This window comes from Cyclopterus lumpus, chromosome 22, assembly GCF_009769545.1.
Source record: "Cyclopterus lumpus isolate fCycLum1 chromosome 22, fCycLum1.pri, whole genome shotgun sequence".
Lineage (NCBI taxonomy): Eukaryota > Metazoa > Chordata > Actinopteri > Perciformes > Cyclopteridae > Cyclopterus > Cyclopterus lumpus.
Genome location: NC_046987.1, coordinates 9,909,842 through 9,930,330, shown reverse-complemented (window position 1 = coordinate 9,930,330; position 20,489 = coordinate 9,909,842). Strand labels below are relative to the sequence as shown.

The following is a 20,489-nucleotide window of genomic DNA, read 5'->3' as shown; positions in this document are numbered from 1 at the left end:
TGACACATGCATTTGCATGTTTTCACACGCACTCACGCCACACAACCAATTTCTCATGGCAAAAAAAATTCTGATTTTGGGCAGAGTGGGAGGTCTGTACCCGAGACGCGTTCGTTCCTTTTCAAAGTCCACGGCGATAGGTGGCGCTAAGGAGCGCATCTGTAACCCTGTTTGCTGCATAGACATCCTATTTATCCCAAAGAGTCCCGAAGTTTGCAACAAAAAAAGATTTTCAAAGAGACACAACCGCGGGAGAAACTCTGGAGGAGCAGAGACTAAGGTATGTTAACTCTCTTAAAATTAGAGACTAAGGTATGTTAACTCTCTTAAACTTTAAATCTTGAAAGACATGATTCGTTGTGTTTTGTGTGGTGAATGTAAACTCAGCTGTCATAACAAGCAGCAGGAGAGCACCTTGTTAACCTCTTGGTATACTGCATGCTCAACACATCATAGCATTGTTTATTAAGGCTGCTCACATAGCATTTTTATATACAGGCCAAAGAAAAGGACCCTCTCAATCATTTTCCAAACAGCACTTTGAACAGGTAAGATGTATTCCAAAGAATTTAACATAAAGACAGGAAATGTGTGCAATAGAATTAGGCATGTTTTTGTAAATGAGAGTAGTTATTAAAAAACATTTTAATTCTTTAAGGTAGCAAAGCTGTCTCGTAAAAAGACCTTTGCCTGGCCGAAGACAAAAGCAAAATTTATTATATTATTTAAAGAACCAGCCACTGTCAGAACAGCCAGAACAATTTATAGAAACAACAGGGCAACAGACAGAGGAGCAACACACAGGATAGAGAGAGATATGGACAGATATGGACGGCTTCTGGGCTGGAATGGCAACAAGGAAACATACATTTTTTTTGGCAGGTGTGGCTTGACTAAATCCGTTGCTTTTATTGATGCATGCATATATTGTGTCATACATGATGCAAACTATGCATGTTGTATCTGAAGTTTGTTACAGTATACTTACAGTATTAATGAAAACAAAATATGGTATGTTTTTCCATTTTGTTCTTGGTTCATTTTCAATAGGTGACAGGAGCCAAAGAATTTCAGAGGCTTGCTGCCGTCGCCACGCTGTTCCTGGTGTTGCCCCATTCAAATGCAGATGCTGAGAGGGTGTTTTCAGTTGTGGGACTAAATAAAACAAAGACCAGAAATAGCCTGGCATTGGATGGCACCCTGTCCTCCATCATGGCCATAAAGATGGCCGACCTGGAGCCCTGCTTCAGATGGGAGCCCCCCTCAGCGGTCATCAAGGCCTCCAAGATGGCCACAGGCCAGTACAACCTTGCCCACAAATCGTAAAAAAATTCTGATCTCTGATACCTCATTTTTTGTTATTTTATTTATGTATTGAACCATTGTTTTGGTTAAAAAGGCTACTGTTTAAGCACTTTATTTGTTGCACTTTTTTGACAAATATTTCTCCCTAACTAATCTTGTGTAATTTTTTGCTTTTTTGCTCTTAAGAATACAATTATTAACAATATAGGTTAGGTTTCAGTTAAGAATTAGTTGAATACCATTGTAATCAAAATGTCAATCAACCTACCTTGGTCAAATCTTAAACATAGGTCTATTAATTAGGCTATATTGTGGTACATAGACAGTCATTGAGTCACAACAATAGTTTTCTGGTTGAATGTTCAGCTCAAGTCTAGAAGGCCCTGCAAGTCATGAGCAGATGAACAGTTCAGGTATTGCACATCTTTAGCATACCACCCAAAAATCCACTAGAATGCATGAAATAACATCTACTTAAACCAACATTTCCTGGAGGCGGACCACCATGTCTTTGCTTCACGTAACCAATGTCGTCCATCTCCAGTAGGCCGCCCCTATCAACGACTATGGGCCCCACAAAACACCAGAATACAGGGTACAACATGGGTACAACGCCAAATTAATTCCAATTTCCTGATATTTGAGCCACTAACGTGTATGGCTGCGTGCGCGGCAACATTTTGGTTACCCCTGACAAAATCTCACTCCAAGGTTTTTTGAAAAGTTGGCAGCTCTGAAAATACTATGTATCATATATTAACACTTCACAGTTGCATGTGATCTGGATGTTATTTTGCATTGTTGAAACGTTTTTTTGCCATATTGAACATTGTTCCTATAGTGTTTTATTAGAAGGCTAAGATTCTACACCATGTTTGCCATCTTTGTTGCGTTAGCATGTTAGCATCCGCCAATAAGCGCTAAACCATCAATCACATAGTTGTCCAGACCTTTTACTTTTTCATCATCTGCGAACCACCTAGTGTTTTTTTCACTTTGGGGTTTGTACTCTCTAACCAACAAGACATGATGTTTTAATTTCAGGCATGCAGTTCGTCCTTGTTTCCAGTCTTTGAGCTCAACTAAGCTAGCTGGCTGTAGCTTCATATTTACAGTACACTCTTGGGAGTTGTATCACGTAACTCTTCGCAATAAGGCAAATAATTTCAATCTAGCTATTTATTTAAATTCAAACTTTCTGGAATGCTCTCGTGGCCAAAATAGGGGCAGCTTCCTAAGCCAGTGTGTAGCATTCATCAGTGAAATACTCGATTTTGTGGCAGGGCCGCATAGTTGACGATTTTCCCAGGGATTAAACAATTTCTTTAGGTCAGTTTTACTGTGTATGAGGCATGAGACCCGACTAAACCTTTTATTAAAAGCGTTTGAGCTGAAAATTGTATTACGGGAAGGAGTGGACATAAGCTTCCTTGTTTGATTTGCAGGAATGCCAGAACACATCTGGGTCCAACTCAGTTACTATGCAAACTTGTTTTGCTTCTGCAGAGAGCTCAGCATGAGCATCCACAGCGTGTCATTCAGTATACGCCTGCTTCACTTTGGCAGCATGCATGGAGCAACCAGTTAGTTCACATTGTGAAGCCAAATAAACCTTGTGCTCAGAGCACAAACAATTGGGTGAAGCAGGTGGGGTATTCTAGTGCCAAGGGAACAACCACCTACAACTGAGGATGTTGCCTGTTTTCTCCCCTCCATTAACATTTTTAAGTCCTATTTGTTCATTCTTCATTTCCTCAATCAGTCAGTTTATATTGTTGTCTTTTAATTGTAAGCCAAAATAAGAGAGTAACAAAATTAAAGAGTGAAAACACAATCAAAGAGTTGTGTAGTGCTCATACTTACACCCAGTGCAGAGAGGGACAGGTGCTTGTTTTGGTAAAAACAACACACCATCTTTTCATTGCAGCCTGTGCCACAGAAGGATTTGCCAACGGATTTGCGATACTAACATGTTGAATGACGCTAACATTCTCTCTTGATGGCAACACATATTTCCCCTTAAAGGGCCACACCAGAACCACGTACAGACATAGGCAGCTGCCAAATGTAGACAGTGAAAGCAAAGGAACAACCTGATGTCAAAAACCCTGAGGGAATGTTATGGTGTGGTTTAGGTATATTTATTTCCTTAACTTTGGTACATTAATTGAAGATTAATTTTAAATTGTAAATGTTTTATGGATCATGCCCTTGACTAGTCATTCCTAAAGACAAAGTCGGAACCCACAGGGCTCGCCCAATACATTTCCAGAATTTCTTCTATAGTCTTTTATTTAACATTTGTATTTGAAGTATACCTTTAAACCCACGTGAGGGAACCTGGACGTTCATATTGTTCTGATGTTGTAAAATAAAAGCTCAGCATCTTTTTTCTGTTTGTTTAATAAAATAAACAAGAATGAGTTGCCTGTTGACTCCCCCCTCAATGCATTTATTTGGTTTCATTCATAAAGTATTTAACATGCGTACGTTTTCAATAGCACATGAATAAAACACAGTTTTGATTGACCAAACATATTTGTCTCTTCTAAATGGCTGGTTTATCCATTCAATATTATATAAATTGATGTAGAAATGGCAGTAAAATGGTAAAGTAAATGTGCAGATTTGCTGTTTGCCTGTTGTGAAATGTGGTCACGGTGAATTGGGTCGTGGTGGTTTGTCATTGTGTGAGTTCCTAGAAAACGGTTTGGGAAACACTGATCTAAGGTAATTAATTTAACTTGAAAATCAATGTAATCTTGTGTACAAAAGGAAAAGTGGGAATAGATCTGTGTTTTAGGGGGATAAGACATTTAGTGGGAGTAATACAGATTAGGGACGAGGCTCCAGCCCCCCCTGTTGGCCGATGCAAGCTGTATTTAGAAAGCAAGCACAACTTAGAAGTTAAAGTTTGATATGTGTTACCAAAACTGCACTATGTAATAATCAGAGACTTTCAAATGACCTTGTGAGTTTTTGGACTTTCTTACCTGCTTGACATTTGCCTCCTTCGATGGCCCTGACATTATGAGGACTCTAAGCCCTCAGGTATACTCTGACTCACTTTCTCAGCCTGAATCAAAAGGCCCTTGAGATTTCCTGCCATTTTCCTCTGGAGTGTTTTCTCTCAACTAGCAGGAAAGGCAGCTCTGTTTCCCACACACTCACAGACGTTGGATATCAATGCCATTTTACAGCGTTACTCCTGCAGCACACAATCAAGCAGCTGCAGAGTCATTGTGAGAGTCTCACAGACTTTGTGCTACAATATCACACAATAAATTATGCTGGTTTCTTTAAGAGGGAATAGTATTTGCAACGTTTTGAGTATGGCCACTATCTACTTGTAAATGTCTTTTAGCACTGATTGCAAGAGCAAATTATGTTGTTGATACACAATTTGTGTTCTCGTTTAATTTGTTGTTTCATTTGAGTCTCTTTGGACTTTACCATCAACACCTTTAATCTTCTGCCTACTCCCATTCTCTAGAACTTTTTGTTCAAATATAGCTACTCGCATGCAATAAAAAGGCACTTATTATACTTGAAAGACAATTTTGTAATGAATGAATTAACGATCTTATCAACATAACCATGAAGACGTTCTTGTGTTGACCAACATAAACTTAGCTTTTCAAGCACTTTTTCCTTCTTTCTTCAGTCTGAGTCAAATGCTTTCTTAAGTGTTGTAATGGCAAGTAATGATGCTTTGTGTTTGTTTGGAAAGTTTTATCCCTTTGAAAAGATTGTGTTCTCATGTTAATCAGCCAATTGCGGCAGAGTTTCCTGTTTAAATTGATTCTAATCGGGCTCTGCAAGAACATATGCTGCTGTGTGGATTGATGTGGAGCCAATTTAAACTTAAAGAATAAGAAAACACAGATGCTTCAAAGGCCAAAGGGTGAGACCCCTGGTGATATTGTTATCAGTTCCCTGGAATGCATCGGATCAAACATTCAGATGGTGAGGGACTGATGGGAATTTGCATTTGTATGTGGAATCATCATAATTTGAACAGCTTCCAAAGATAATGTCTTTGATTCTTGTAATTCCCAGGATTGTTTTCATGTAGCAAGCCTTTTATTTAAACTATAACACTTCTTGATTGTTACAGAATGGACAATAAATAAGATGACAAAAACAATGATGATCTTACTTGGTTTGAAAAAAATAATGTCAGGTTATTCTGTGACATATATTTGGGTGCGTACAAGTACATTACAAGTCCTGTCAGTCAGCAGTCCAGACTTGTACTGTCACCAGATATGTGTGACCTTGACAAAAGGTACACAAAGAAGTACTCGAGGTAACAATGCCCCGAGAGAAGAGATAGTTGACAGATAGCTCCGCAGACAAGTAAATCATGAGATGTTGTGAAAATGATTACATGTATGCACAGACACATAGACATGTGTGGAAATCTACACTCTGATTTCTCAGTTTGGTGAAAACACAGAGTTGGAAATGCAACTTACCTTTTTATTTGCTGCAGAAATTACAGCTTTGTAAGACAAGACTTTTTTCTATTGATCTGCTAATCAGCTTCTACTTAACATTAGCCTAACTATAATTATTATTATTAAAGAAAAGTTTGAACAGTTTGAGAAATGCAAATTATTGCTAAGAGTTAAATAAGAAAGAAAGAAATGTAACTACTTAAATGAGCCTAACATAACAACTTGAAACAGTTCTTTTGCTTCCCTTCAATCATTCAATATAGGTATTAAATACGAGAGTAAGAGTAAAATCCTTCTGCTTCATCAGGCTAGTGGCCTGGCAACATATGCTAACAAAACCATAACACAGAGCGCACAACTATGTAAAAATTGCTTAGTCGAAACTAGCCCTATTTGTATGGCACAGATAAAACACAGCATACAGAAATGTCTCACATGAAATAACCAAAACAGACACCTTTGGTAAAAACAAAGTGTTCATAGTACCCCATTTCACATAATTAGAAGCCTATTCAGAAAATAAATTCCAGGACCTTTAAATGTGTTTTTAATCAATTTATGTATTAATTTAATGGTCAGAGTCACCAAGCAGATCAATTGAAGGACACTACTGTATATCCCATGAGGCATGGAGGACAGACCCCCTGTAATGCTTTCTGGAGGGTAAAGTAGGATTAGTCCGCTGCTGCTGGATCCCTGCCAGGGTTTAATGGAGCAGGAGTAACTAAATTGACGGGTCTGCTCGCTGGCCAACCAAAGCCCAAAAACACTTAGGCTTTACTTCGAAATTGGGACATGCTGATTTACCCTAAGCTGCTTCAGATCAAAATGATTTACAAAATGGTCATGATATTAATTCAGATTAACTGCAAATGCACTGATCCTACAAAAAAAGGCCAGGCATGTACATCCTCATTCACATGATTGCAATAATTCACAGATGTCATTTATGCTTTCCTGCAATAACTCAAGAATGCGAACCACGGGGTTTAGCTGAGAGGTATAGGCAGGGGTGGGTGGGGGAGATCCACACAGGTCTGAATTCCTATGAATCACTTGGTGCAGTGACCATAAGGTGCTGGAATTCAAGTTGTCTTGTGAAGGGCGTCGTATCTTGCTGCTAGTAAACTGGAGCGCTACATGGTACGACTTCCTCATCAAGCAGACACCCAACACATCAAACTAGTGCTCTGGGCAATATGAGGACAATGGTATGCATTTTTAGTCCAAGACTATAATAGCCTAAAAGGCTAATGATTGGATGGAAACTAGTACAGGCATACATGGTCCTCAGATGATGAATATTAATGACCTTGGTGATCCCTTGAACTTTCCTATATACCACAATAAACATTGCATTGTGGATACGACAACTATCTTTAATTAGTGGGGTTTTTCTCCATTAAATTAAACATTCATAGTCTCAGTCTCAGGATGAAACACGCGAAACAAAGGTGGTGAACAGGTAAATATTATATCTGCTGTAGCATGTTAGCTCTACCATTGTGAGCATGCTAACATTAGCATGGCTGTCGACCTTGTTGTTGCTCTGATAGCCTGCTGTATTGTTGTACCGCAAGCATCTAAATTGAGAAACGTGTGTGGGATCCGTGTCATTTTTCAGTTGCACATTTCATGTGAAGGAATATTTAGTGGCAGAACATACAAAAGAAATGTCTATGTGCATCCGTATAGGGGTTAACAACTTACTAAGACTGAGTGCATATCATCAATGAACCAAAAACAAGTTAATCCACCACAGTCTAAGTTTTGTATCAAATTCAAGCAAGCAGGTCAGGACCCTTGAAATCGGGTTGCAAGCAGTATCACAGAGATTATATCAAATACATGTTAAGCAAGTGACAATGTGTCCCAGTCGTGACCCTATAGTCACACCGAGGAACGAAAGAAGACGGGGGATTGATTTCCATTACGAGAGGTCTCAGTGTGATGGAAGCACCCATCCTGGTCTAATCCTCACCACTTAAGAGCTAGGCAATATCTACTTAAAGAGACATTATGCAGGAAATGCTATACAAATGGCTTGTTTATTGCTCCATCTCTGAGTCGGCCACTTGTTTTGTGCCATGTCTACAGTGTGCAATGCTGATCTCTGGCTTAGGCAGGAGCATAATCTTTTAACACCTATACGGCAGATTTCTCTATTGTTGTCAGATTCAAGATTCAACAGGAATTGGAATCAGTTATTGGGTTTACTTTTTAACAACCATAGCAATAGTTCAGGGAGACATGAGAGGCATTTAAGTTGATGTTATTCTTGCATTAATTCATGACTCGTCTACATGAGAGGAATGAATTTTAAGGCGTGCCGTGTGCATACTGGGGGTCCTCACTAATCGGCACACATTGAGAGACACGTACTAAGCAGATTACTTTTATAAAACTATGTCAGGATACATTTCTGCATGTCTAGTCATGCAGAGAGAGAGAGACCGTGAGAATGCTGAACCAAACATGTTTATAGTAGCATAACCAATTGACTCTAGACACTGAACGCTGCTAACATTTTCTGCACAGGTTACGGTGCATCCAAACACATTTGTGTTCAGTAGCACAGTGTCTGTATTTGCATTTGTAGCATTGAATAGCAGCTCACTGGTTGATCTATGATGATAAAAGTGGCTGTTACAGGAAAGAGAATCTTTGGATGTGGAGATATTTAAAGCTGGTTTCCTGTGTTTGACATTTACCTTGGCTTAAGGAACAGAAGCATTGTGACTCACAGCTGCCAGAGGTGTAGCATTGGCAAATGTGACGTGTGTTGGGAGGTGGGGGGGGGGGGGGGGGGGGTTAGGGGGACCAGATGTTGTCCTCCTACCATGGGGAATAAATCATATCACTCACAGCGCAGGTGGTGGGAAAGGAGGGAGAGAAAGGGAGAAAAGAACGAGTGAGCAAGAAACAACGGAAAACAGGAAGCAGAGACCTTACAACACAATGCACACAGAGTTTCCTGCAGGCTCAGACAGATAAGGAACAACACATTGTTTAAAGCTGTATTTTCACCGACGAATGTATATCGATCTCTAAACCCACATGTTACCATGCTTTTACAGTTCTTCTGCACTACAACATTTTGGGTTTTTCAATGTATACACTCAGCTCTAATATCTCAAAGCTATATAACTGCAGTAGTGAGTTTAATCAATGCAATTTACCGTCAGAGAATATATAGTTATTATTATAAACATTGCAATTCACATTATTATGACAATTAAAGCCACTTTTAGAAAGCATGCCAGTGAATATTCACAAACAGGGTGTATGCTTTACTTGTAGCTTATTTTGGACTGGATTGAGGTGTGACTGCCTGAAGGAGAACAATTAATCCACCTCCAGTCTAACATGCATACTTGTACATTGTGTGCTGCGCTAGTCTTTACACATGATTTTTTATTAAAGTATTATTCTCATTATCATTAGTATAGTTTTGCAGAGTAAACCACAAGTGAATGTTTGATGGTGCATGGAGAGGATTCTAATTTCAGTGAAGTCGGCATATTATTTGAACCCAGTCACCCTGAAAGAGACAGGATGAAACTTCTGCCAGGATGAAACTTCTGCCATAAACTGCAGCTGGTATCAGTCTAACAATGCTCAACTCAGCTGTACCCTTTACCCCTTTTGACATGAGAATGAAGCTGCCTTCAGAAAATGTAATTTCTAGATTGAAAACATATGAACAATGAACCAAGTCAGGGATAAACAATCTGTGGTATACCAAAGTTGGTGTGATGTGGTGGAGAGCCCATAGATCTTGAAAGCTTCGCTTACACTTAAGAAATGGAAATCTGGACTTTTGTGAAAGTCCCACTTGAAGACCACAAATACACTATACATTAACACAAATAGTCAATAATGTGTCTGATTATCCGTGCAATCTCAAAAAGTTGTAGCCTTTTCAGAAGAAACTGAAAGCAGCGTCACAGTGAAGCGCAAGGTGGACGCCTACATGTAAAAGCCAATGTTGGGGCAACACCCTCCTCTAGGGATCAATAATGGTATTACACGGTATTATTAAATACATGAAGTAGCCTGCATTCATAAGCGACAAAGACTGCGAGAGGCAGTAGCACATATAGAAGCAGCACGAGCTTTATGCAATATATATATATATATACATGCATACTTACATTTTTTAAACTTTAATTAACTTACAATATACATATATTTTGTGAAAATACAGCACAATATACACTTTGTAGACTATTAAGCTTAATGGTATTGCACTCTCCTGTGGTAGTCGCAGTTGTCTATAAGTTAGTGTACGTACAAGTGACTTGTTCCGGCCGTCAGTCCCGTCACGTCTTGGTGGGAGTGACTATGTTAATCAGTATCAAATGAAAGCAGACTAAGTGCTGGGCTATCACTCATCTGATTGGGTGCCTTTGTTCTTTCGAAGGTGTCCTCTCTCCTTTATTGGCACCAACTGGCCCTTGGGGGAGAAGACATCTTTTACAGTAATGCTGCACTCCTGCTTGGACTTTGAAACTGCTGGGGAAATGGAGTAGCCCACATAAGGAAAGATGGCCTGCCAGAGACATGATAAACCAAACAGGCTGAGGGAAGAGCTGAGCTGCATGCTGGTTGGTGATGGAGCTGTGGGGAAGACAAGCATGATTATCAGTTACATCTTCAATGGATACAACAGCGAGTACAGACAAACAGCTTTTGATGTTTTCACTGGTGAGTGAAGGTTCTTCTCTAAAGGTTAAAGCATGCTTGACTCAGCAATAACATTGGTTTCTATTTGACTCCCAGGTTTGGTTCACGTGAATGGCGTTCCAACTCGTATCAAACTGATAGATACTGCTGGACAGGTAAATGTTCCACACCACAATGGGATTTCTTCACCGGAACAGTTAGTCCTTTCCTCCTTATCTCTCATGAATTTATCTGACAGGAGGAGTTTGGCCATCTTCGCTCTCTGTGCTATGCCCATGTGGACGTCTTCGTTCTCTGCTTCAGCCTGGTGAACCCTGTCTCCTTTGACAACATCACCTCCAAATGGATCCCACAAATCCGAGCCGGCAACAAAATCTCTCCCATCCTCCTGGTTGGAACTCAGTCAGACCTTCGCCACAATGTGGACATCCTCATTCATCTGGACCAGCGGAGCGCCAAACCAGTGCTCTTCAGCCGGGCCAGAAGGCTGGCACACAGGATCAGAGCTCATGGCTATGTGGAGTGTTCTGCTCTGACACAACACAACCTCAAAGATGTGTTTGACTGTGCTATATTTGCTGCCATCAGACACAGACACACTGGCAAAACCTCTAAAAAGCTCAGCTTACTCAAACGTTTCAAGATTTTTTGTGATTGTGGATGGAAGAAAATCTTCAGATTCATCTGATGTGGGGGTCAAAGAGTGGATTGTTATATTCTGCTCAGTGGACGCAGTCTGCTTGGGGAGTCTTATGCCATACTGTGCATTCTTTTCAAATCTTTCTCCACAGAATGTGAATTGTGCACTGAAATAACATCATTTATGATCAGTGACAACCTGCATTTACATGCATTGAAATGTGAAAATCTTTATCCCAAACTCATTGCATTAAGTATAGCTACATGTTCTGCTGTTTTATAAGTCTTCTCTGTCCTTTCATTCATGTTTTATTTGTTTCTTTTGTTCATATTTGTGTGTTAAAAGTTTGTAATAAATGCACTATGCAACCCGTATTGAATTGCCAGCTGGGTGTTTTTCTTAAATGGGAAAACATATATTCGGCAGTCCCTGCATTGGAAGGTAGCCTGCTGTTAGTGAAGAAATGGAGGGAAAACACAAAGAGTCATTTAAGACAAATGGTCACCTGCTGATACTTTGAAGTGCTACTTTACAAGACAAAAGCCATTTAAGCCCATCTCCTGTTTGAAAGCTTATTCTCCTGCATGTTGACCACAATTACTTTTAAAACAGCCACCCACTTGGAAATGTCCACAACTAAGACCACTATCTTATTATTTTTAAGTTAAGTCTGTATCTTATTCATTTGTATGAATCAGAAGAGCACAATAACACAAAAGAAAAAAACACAAGGTCCAACAAATAACAAATTTAAATATGTGGTTGTGCTTCTTCTTGTAATAACTGATGGTATTTTACTGTGCTTCGGGGTAGCATAAGCATACATCCAAGAGGTTAAACTTGTTTGAGTGCCTATTGGAAAGGCTGCGTGGAAAAGTGCAAGACGGTTAAACCTTGCAGACAAAAGTGATATAATTAGGTTTTAATAATCAGTTGAATTATTTGAGTTAAATAGCAGACACGTTTACTTTTGTGAGCGCGTGAAAACATCTTCTCGCGTCTAGTAAAACTACATTTCCCATCATGCAACCGCACGTTACCCCGCTCTGACCCTGTGACTGAAAATAATCTGATCAGCTGATCTGACCTGGCAACAACATAACGTAGCTAGAGAACTCTGCTCGGGAGGGGGTCCGAAGAACAAAACAATGACACCGCTCAGAAGGACTCAAATGCAGTAGCACTTGAACAAATACGTTTTAAACCGAGCTGCGCTGATTGAAGTAAAAGAGTCCGCTGATGACATCGACTTGTGGTTGTTTGTGTTGATATGTTGTTAGAGCTCAGTTGACAGACTTGAGGCTAGCTGCTTGTTTGCACGGCTATGAGCTTTTGGGAATCGTTGGCCCGCTAATCACAGCTTTCTTCGTCTGAAGAAGTCCAGACTGCCCTTCGTCACCAGCTGGCTGTAAACTAAGTATTATTGTTTGATGCCACATTCTCTGGCGAGTTTACCAGCGAGCTACTGTGTGTGGGTCCGTTTGCTAGCTAGCTTGTTGTTAGCATTAACGTTTGCACATTCATCCTTCAGGGAGAGCTCATTGTCTCGGTCGGTACTGTGTCCCTGAAACGACTCACGCTCATATTGTTGAGACTTTTGTTGGATAACCGTCGATATAACTTATGTTAGGGATCAGCTAACTAAATGCTACATTTGGTTCAGGAACAAGCTAGCTGCTGGTGGTGACAACATATCGGGTGTAACTCAAGGAGACAGCTGTTTCTGCTTCATTGCCTCACTGTTTCTTACACTAAATAACATCACCAATACCAAGTGCTTGTAGTCCTCTAGTTTGATATACAGTGTTATTGTTGAGTTATTTTTTTTAGTCAGTGGATCACCAGCATTGTTACCATGCAGCTGTTGTAAGTTTATTTTGTTGTTGTTGTTGTTGTTGTGTGTTGTACAATATTCCTTATCTGCTGTTGGATATAGCTGGTACTGTTATCAGGGCGATTACAATAAGTACTGCTCTGTTTTCACGTTTTCGGTGTAAGAAACGATGAGTGGGCATGGCTTATCTTCAGAAAAGGGAGTATATACTAGCCTAATATGTCAAGAGAGTTATGCCTGCGGTGGCTCTGAGGAGGCTGCTTTTGAGTGTGATGAATGCAAAAGCTTGCAGTGTGTCCGTTGTGAGCTTGCGATCCACAGACAGGAGCGTCTGAAGAACCATGATCGGGTTCAGATAGGACCTGGGCAAGTCCCTTACTGTGACAACTGTAAAGGAGGTAATGGAGACAATGGCAAACGCCATAGATCTGTGGTTCGCTGCCAGACCTGCAAAGTTAACATGTGCCAAGACTGCCAGAAACGCACCCACAGTGGAGGCAGCAAGAAGAAACACCAGCTCATATCTTATCCTCCACCACCCAAACCTGCCGAGGTCAGCTCTGTCCAGACATCTGTGCCGCCCGCTGTCCAAATAATCGATGAGACCAAATCTCAGAGAGCCAAACTTCTGGAGAAGATTTCCAGTTTTCTCTTGGTTAATGAGAATGAAGAAATGCAGGTGAGTTGCGCAAGAGTCGCACTTGAATACAATCCAAATGCCTTAATGAATAAACCAATGTTTACTTCAAAACTCTTTTTTTCTCCGAAGATAAAAGATGAATCTTCATTTATAGAGAGCCTCAGCTGTAAACCTGACCAGCTGCTGAAGGTGGTGTCCATCTTTGGCAACACAGGGGAGGGCAAATCTCACACCCTGAACCACACGTTCTTCATGGGCAGAGAAGTGTTCAAAACTTCTCCCGCACAAGAGTCCTGTACGGTGGGTGTCTGGGCGGCGTTTGACCCCTTCCGTAAAGTAGTCGTCATCGACACAGAGGGGCTGCTTGGGAACAGCTCCAAACAGGGCCAGAGAACCCGCCTCTTGCTCAAGGTGCTCGCCATCTCCGACCTCATCATCTACCGCACCCATGCTGACCGGCTCCACGATGATCTCTTTAAGTTCCTCGGGGATGCCTCGGATGCTTACTTGAAGCATTTCACCAAGGAACTGAAAGCCACAACCGCCCGCTGTGGCCTGGATGTCCCTCTGTCCACCCTGGGCCCTGCAGTGGTCATCTTCCATGAAACAGTCCACACTAAGCTGCTTGGTTCAGGTAGATTATCTAAACACTTCTGTTACTTTCAGGTCGCGCTGGTAATGGGTGGAGTGTCATTACTTCATCTGTAACACAAGTCAAAGCTGTAAACTGAATTTAATTGGAAAACCCTTATTAAAACAATACTTTGTGACTCTACATGAATGTAGGTCTGCATCACCATAAGGGACGAGGGGCAGGGCCTTTAAAGTAAACTAAGGTTTAAGCTCTGCAGATAGTTTCAGCTTGAGAAAATGTTGGCCTCATCTAAAATATGGTAGGCCTTGGCGGGTAAAGTGCACATGATCTGTAGTAACTAGAATATGAAGGAACACTGTGAGCCTTCAAGGCTCGGGGCAACACATGTTATGTATTTGCTCAGATTTATTAAGTATGTGTTTTCCGGGAGTGATGGCTGATTAAACATTTTTAATTTTAAAAATGTTTTCTCACATATCATTGCTACAATGAAGCACGGTATATTAAGAATAATGTTGTGTGTCTGATGCAAATGCTGAATATCTACTGTACATTCAGATTACACTCTCTAGTAACCTCTGTGTCTGTGTCTTGTTTTAGATAAGTCTGAGTCAGTAGACCGGCTTCTGTCGGAGCGCTTCAAGAAGCTTTCCCGTTTCCCAGAGGCCTTCAGCTCTGTACAGTACTGGGGAACGCAGACTCTTAGCCCCCCGACAGACTTCCGTGGGCTGCAGAATAAGCTGGAGCAGCTCCTGGATAACAACGCCACCCGTTCCCCACGCACCCCTGTGGTCATCTTCAAAGCCCTGCAGGTAGAGATGTACACAGTTTGACTCTCAGCCAGCTTCCAGCCTGCTCCAGACTGATGCATCATTTCCTGAATTCAGATAAAGATGTGTTTTAAATCAGCTCATCTTCTGTTACTGTTCATATAATGCATTATTCTGTTTTGATTAAATACCACAGTGTAAAGTGGAGGTGAAACACTTGGTTTCGTCTGGGTCTAGCTCATTTCTGCTGGTCCTTGATTCTCTTCCAGGCATTGAGTGAGCGCTTTAATGGAGAAATTGCAGGGGAGCTTGTAGCCCACAGCTGCTTCTTTCCTGATGAGTACTTCACCTGTTCCAGCCTGTGCCTCAGCTGTGGGTCAGTACTTTTCTCCCTTTCGAGAAATTATAGTCATTATAACTTCTACTTCAATCCTTTGCCCTTCTGATTGTTAAACATTCTGGCGTTTTACTTTTCTTCCAGATCTGGCTGCAAGAACTGCATGAACCACTTAGAAGAAGCAGTGTGCCATGAGGCAAAGCATCGCTGTCGTTATTCTGTTCAGTTTGATAATCGCATTTACACCTGTAAGGTAAGCACAGTTGCTCACCTCCATCACTTAGCTAGAACTAATTGGTCTCTCGATCCCCCTGACTGTGTAATTACTCTTGTTCCATGAAAGATGAGAATAATGTCATTGTGTGTTGCATCACTTTAGGCTTGCTATGAAGGGGGAAAGGAAGTGGTAGTTGTCCCTAAGACCTCAGCCTCATCAGACTCTCCATGGATGGGCCTCGCCAAATACGCCTGGTCTGGGTGAGGAGCGGCTGAATGACCTTATGTTGCCTTTTTAAGAGCCTAATTTGAGCTCTGGTGTGCCAAACTCAGGGAACTAATTTATTCCAAGTAATACCTCAGATGTTTACATTTATTTTATTTTCACAGAAACTTGTACATTTATGTGTCTGCTGTATGTTAAGGTACGTCATTGAATGTCCCAACTGTGGAGTGATCTATCGGAGCCGTCAATACTGGTATGGGAACCAGGACCCTGTGGATACAGTTGTCCGCACTGAGATCCAGCATGTATGGCCAGGGGTGAGACCATTTGATTTGTTATCATGCTGCCTTAATTGTCTGTAATCATACAGACCTAGAATTATGTCTAGGGGTAACCATTTATCATTCATCTGTCTCCCTGTTGCAGTCGGAGGGCTTTTTAAAGGACAATAGCAATGCAGCTCAGCGTCTTCTGGATGGAGTCAACCTAGTGGCCCAGTCTGTGTCAGAGCTCAGTGTCAAGCCGGCCAAGGCCGTCACCTCTTGGCTGACAGATCAGATCGCCCCAGCCTACTGGAAACCCAACTCCCTCATCTTGGTGAGTGACACACAGCCCCTCCCTCTGCCACCAAAAGCCAAGTCAACACTTTCGTGTCCAGAGCTATGTTTACTGTCTGTGTTCATCTGTGCCTGTTACGCAATATATGTCTGCAGGTCAGAAGATAAAACTTAGATAAAGTCAGATTTCGTCCCTCTTCGCTCTTGCTCTTGGTCAATAAAGCTTCTGTTGTTGTTGTTTTTCTCTTGTACAAGGTGTGCCATAAGTGTCGCACAGTCTTCCAGGACAACGACACCAAGCATCACTGCCGTGCCTGTGGGGAGGGCTTCTGCGACGGCTGCTCTTCCAAAGCTGTGCCCGTCCCGGAGAGAGGCTGGGGTCTTGCCCCTGTCAGAGTCTGTGACGTCTGCTTCGAACAGAGAGCTTCATACGCAGGTACGCACAATGTCAATTATTTTTCGGTTTTCCTCTTCTGCGTGCTATACGGCCGAGTAACATTTGGTTGAGCGGTGCTTGAGCAAAGCTATTTTCTCTATGCAGAGGTGCTTGAGGCAGAGCTGGAGGAGGAAGAAGGTGGAACCCTGGCCAGGAAGGTTGGGGAAGCAGTCACCAACACTATTGGAGTAGTGGTCACTGCTATTGACATCCCACTTGGTGAGTGTTGCCCTAAACAAAACCTAAAGAGGAGTGCTGCGTAATGGGAATACGTGACCCCGGTAAATGTGAGTGAATGGATACAATGCCCTCTGCTGGCAGAGGTGTAAACTGCTTATTTACAGTAAAACATTTTTTTTAAATAAACGCAGTGAGACCTTGTTTCTAGTTTGAACTCTCAAATGTTATGCAGGAGTCTGACTGGCAAAGCCTCCCTGGTAAAGAATATGGGATGCTCTGATGGCCTACTAGAGCTTTTACAATTACTAAAATCCCACAGTGCAAACAGGGCATTTGGTTCCCAACCAGCCTTGTGTGTTATACTGCTATTATTGAGTAGACTGTGATAAATTATATGTTTTATCAGAGAGAATTTCGAAAACTGAATTTGCATTTATTTGTAACTTATTCCTGCCAATAAATAGACTACACATTTTAAATCCTCCCACACGCATGCTTGCTAAAGAAACTAAAACGTCCTTCTCCAATCTCTTGTGGACATGTCAGTGGAAGTGCTTCCATATCGAAGTGCTCTGTTTAACATTTCATCTCTTCTATTAATTGTTAATCTTCTCTCCCAGGCAAGAGAGATAATCAATTACCCTGTTTATTCTTTTTTTTTTTTTTTTTTAAAACGAGCCATAAACTCACCTTTGCTGCATATGTCTTTAGTCAATACTATGAATGGATTGAGGTATACATAAAGATTTATCATACACTGTGCAGTCGTCTGGATCAGTCACTCTATGCACAAATTGTGGTCCAAAATTTTTTAGAACAGCCGATATGACGCATTTCTGTCAAGATAATCCAAAACCTTAAAGCCTGGGCAAGAATAAGCACCGTACTCAGATACACAGTAAAAGTCATAGCCCTTATTCTCCCCCCAGGTTGTTTTTTCAAGTGTGTCTTAAACATATTTTGAGAAAATATTTTTTTCATCCAAAGCATTGGTAGTATGATTAATAATGTATATTGGGCTGCTAAATAAGACTGTTAAAGGGGATATATGTATGTGAGTTTGATACCTTGATATCCTTTTGAAAACTTGTATATCCATCACCACCCCAAATATATACCAGAGTAAGGTCTGCTCCAATCACAGCTAATGACATACTTCCAAAATCTTGTTTTCATGTTTCCATGGATACCCCAAACAAGACAGCTAAGGCTTGAGGTTATGGTGCACTTCAAATAGTAGTGGGGAAAATACGCATGGATGAAGCTTAAATGAGGCAATGGTAATTGAACAGTCTAGTATTTTAATCACAGTATGTGACTGCACCTCCAAATTAAATAAATAGCTCAACTTTTTGGGAAATGTATGTTTTATGGGGAGGTTAGGTGCTGGACTTCTGGATTTCTTGGCCGGGAGTAGTTGCCAGGCAACCAGCAGAGATTTCAGGAAGTCATTGCTTCCTGCCAAGAAAATGTCCAGGACATAACCCCCCGCTAAACCACATCTCGTCGCTATTACAAGAAATAACACAAATTAGTTAGCTCCGGACATTGATAACTTGATATTCTCCGCATTATATCAGGTTATCAATCAGGTTATTCATCAATGCCGTTTACAAGGACAGTAAATATAATGTTGCTCTAACAGACATGACAGTGTTCTCGGTCTTCTCAGCATCTGTCCAAAACGGTCGAACTGTTTCTCTAAATGTCAGCACCATGAAGTTTAAAGTGTCTTAAAGTTACCACCATGTGTTTTGCAAATGTAAAAGTGTTACCTTATACCACATCTGAAACCTGCTTGTGTATGAGTGTGTACTTATGTTACGTGTTACCCTGCAGGCCTCGTGAAAGATGCCGCTCGTCCTGCCTACTGGGTGCCGGACCAGGACATCCTGTCCTGCCACAACTGCCAGCGCGAGTTCTCTGCCAAGCTGTCCAAGCACCACTGCCGTGCCTGTGGCCAAGGAGTGTGTGCCGAGTGCTCCCCGGAGCGTCGGCCGGTTCCATCACGGGGCTGGGACCACCCTGTGCGCGTCTGCACCAGCTGCAACCAGAAACCTGGGGAACTTTAACACGGAAGGCCTTCCTTCCTCAGAGCACTGGAGAGAACCGTTCACTCACTCAGCTCGCAGTCTGTCACTGCTTTACCTCCGTTAATGTAAAGGTTCTGTCTTGTTTCTGTGGAAAGGAAGTATTTAGGCGTACATATAGGACGCTTAGCTGAGTTCCTGTGGCCTTTGTAGAACAGCCGGAACATGTGAGTTACTTGACTGAGTGTGAAACCTCCCTTTCCAGAGGGAATATTTTGATTCTTATTGACACAAGTCCCTAATTTTGCGTTAAATGAGGCTGTTGAGCTATTTTTCTACTATCAGAAAATATATAAAAAAAATGTATCATTTAACGAGTATTAGTTAGTTGAGAACCCTGTGGGGTTGGTGTTATTAGTTTTCAGCAATTCTTATTATTGAGCATTGTTTTTCTGATGTCGCACGTGTAATGGCAAGGAGATATTTTATATCCGTGCAGGTATAACTGCAGGTTCCATTGCATGCTCTATTGCAACATTTTAGTTTTTGCACTAAGCTTTTTTCAGCTGTTATAGGCTGTTGCTTACCATGGCCAAAATCCAGATATCCAGATGATCAACTAGCCCCAAACTGAGCTGAAATCGACCCCAGTAGGTCTAGATTGTGGATATCTGGTTTGCCAAATATCATTCAGGTCACTGTGTCTGTGTTGGTATAATGTTTAGATTTTATCATGTAATTTGTGGATGTATGACTACATAGAACTATGTTAGAGGAGTGTAAATTTGAAACGCAAAAAAATATTTATGTATTGAAGATATAAAAAAAAACGTAACACTCATGGCATGGCATGCATGACAGTCTGAGAGATCCATGGCCTTTTACTTGTTCAGAGGACGGTCTCTGAATAAACCTCACTATCTCTTTTACCAAGCGGCAGTTCAGTTCATCCATGTTACAAAATGTATGTATTTCATGTTTAAATTTGTATTGTGACACCTTGATTTTAATTGTTTTCTGAATATGTACAGTTGTTTGTATGGACAATGTTTTGCAAATCTGAAGAATATCCCAATTTGTCTTGAAAGCAGCTTCACATGTTACACCCACGTCTCCGTAGGCACAGACTGACAGGATAAGGACAACTCATTTTATTTGTGTTCGAGCTCTTCACAGCTTGTTTTTTCCGTTATTGATAATGTATATTTTTCTTTTTTGGGTTTTTGTTTGACATTAATTACTGTATGGATATTTCTATACTTTGTAGCGACTGTATGCAAACCACTCTTTCTCGCCTTATAGTTTTTGTCCTTTGTCTTTAAGCATTACACAGAAGAAATTGATGATCGATTGTGGCAATGATAAGATATTGAACCATATTTAGTGACAGAGAGCTTTACATGTGCATATCATACAAAGCACAAGGTGATGCCTTTAACACATATGCTTGTATTTTGGTGTTCAAAAATAGGTAAAAAGGGGTCTTTGTCAATTGGAAACGCTTTGTAGATAAAGTGAATTCTCCCGTTGCTCCTAGCTTTGAACTTTTTGGTTTTGATGTCTGATGAGAAAATGTT

The 20,489-nt window shown here is 41.1% G+C and overlaps 2 protein-coding genes across 2 annotated transcripts; both read left to right on the top strand.

Moving 5' to 3' along the window:
- The first annotated feature begins 10,172 nt into the window (after positions 1–10,172).
- On the top strand, positions 10,173–11,140 carry LOC117751584 (rho-related GTP-binding protein RhoV-like). Its single transcript, XM_034563514.1, has 3 exons — positions 10,173–10,472; positions 10,548–10,606; positions 10,690–11,140. Exons 1-3 carry the CDS (start codon positions 10,313–10,315, stop codon positions 11,137–11,139), a joined length of 669 nt encoding a protein of 222 aa, XP_034419405.1. The 5' UTR covers positions 10,173–10,312; the 3' UTR covers position 11,140.
- Positions 11,141–12,157: 1,017 nt separating this feature from the next.
- Positions 12,158–20,443, top strand: LOC117751663 (zinc finger FYVE domain-containing protein 1-like). The gene is made up of 11 exons (XM_034563605.1): positions 12,158–13,604; positions 13,695–14,199; positions 14,761–14,972; positions 15,200–15,306; positions 15,412–15,520; positions 15,647–15,744; positions 15,909–16,026; positions 16,136–16,306; positions 16,522–16,702; positions 16,808–16,921; positions 18,722–20,443. The coding sequence occupies exons 1-11, from the start codon at positions 13,095–13,097 to the stop codon at positions 18,952–18,954; spliced, it is 2,358 nt and encodes a 785-aa protein (XP_034419496.1). The 5' UTR covers positions 12,158–13,094; the 3' UTR covers positions 18,955–20,443.
- Positions 20,444–20,489: the final 46 nt, after the last annotated feature.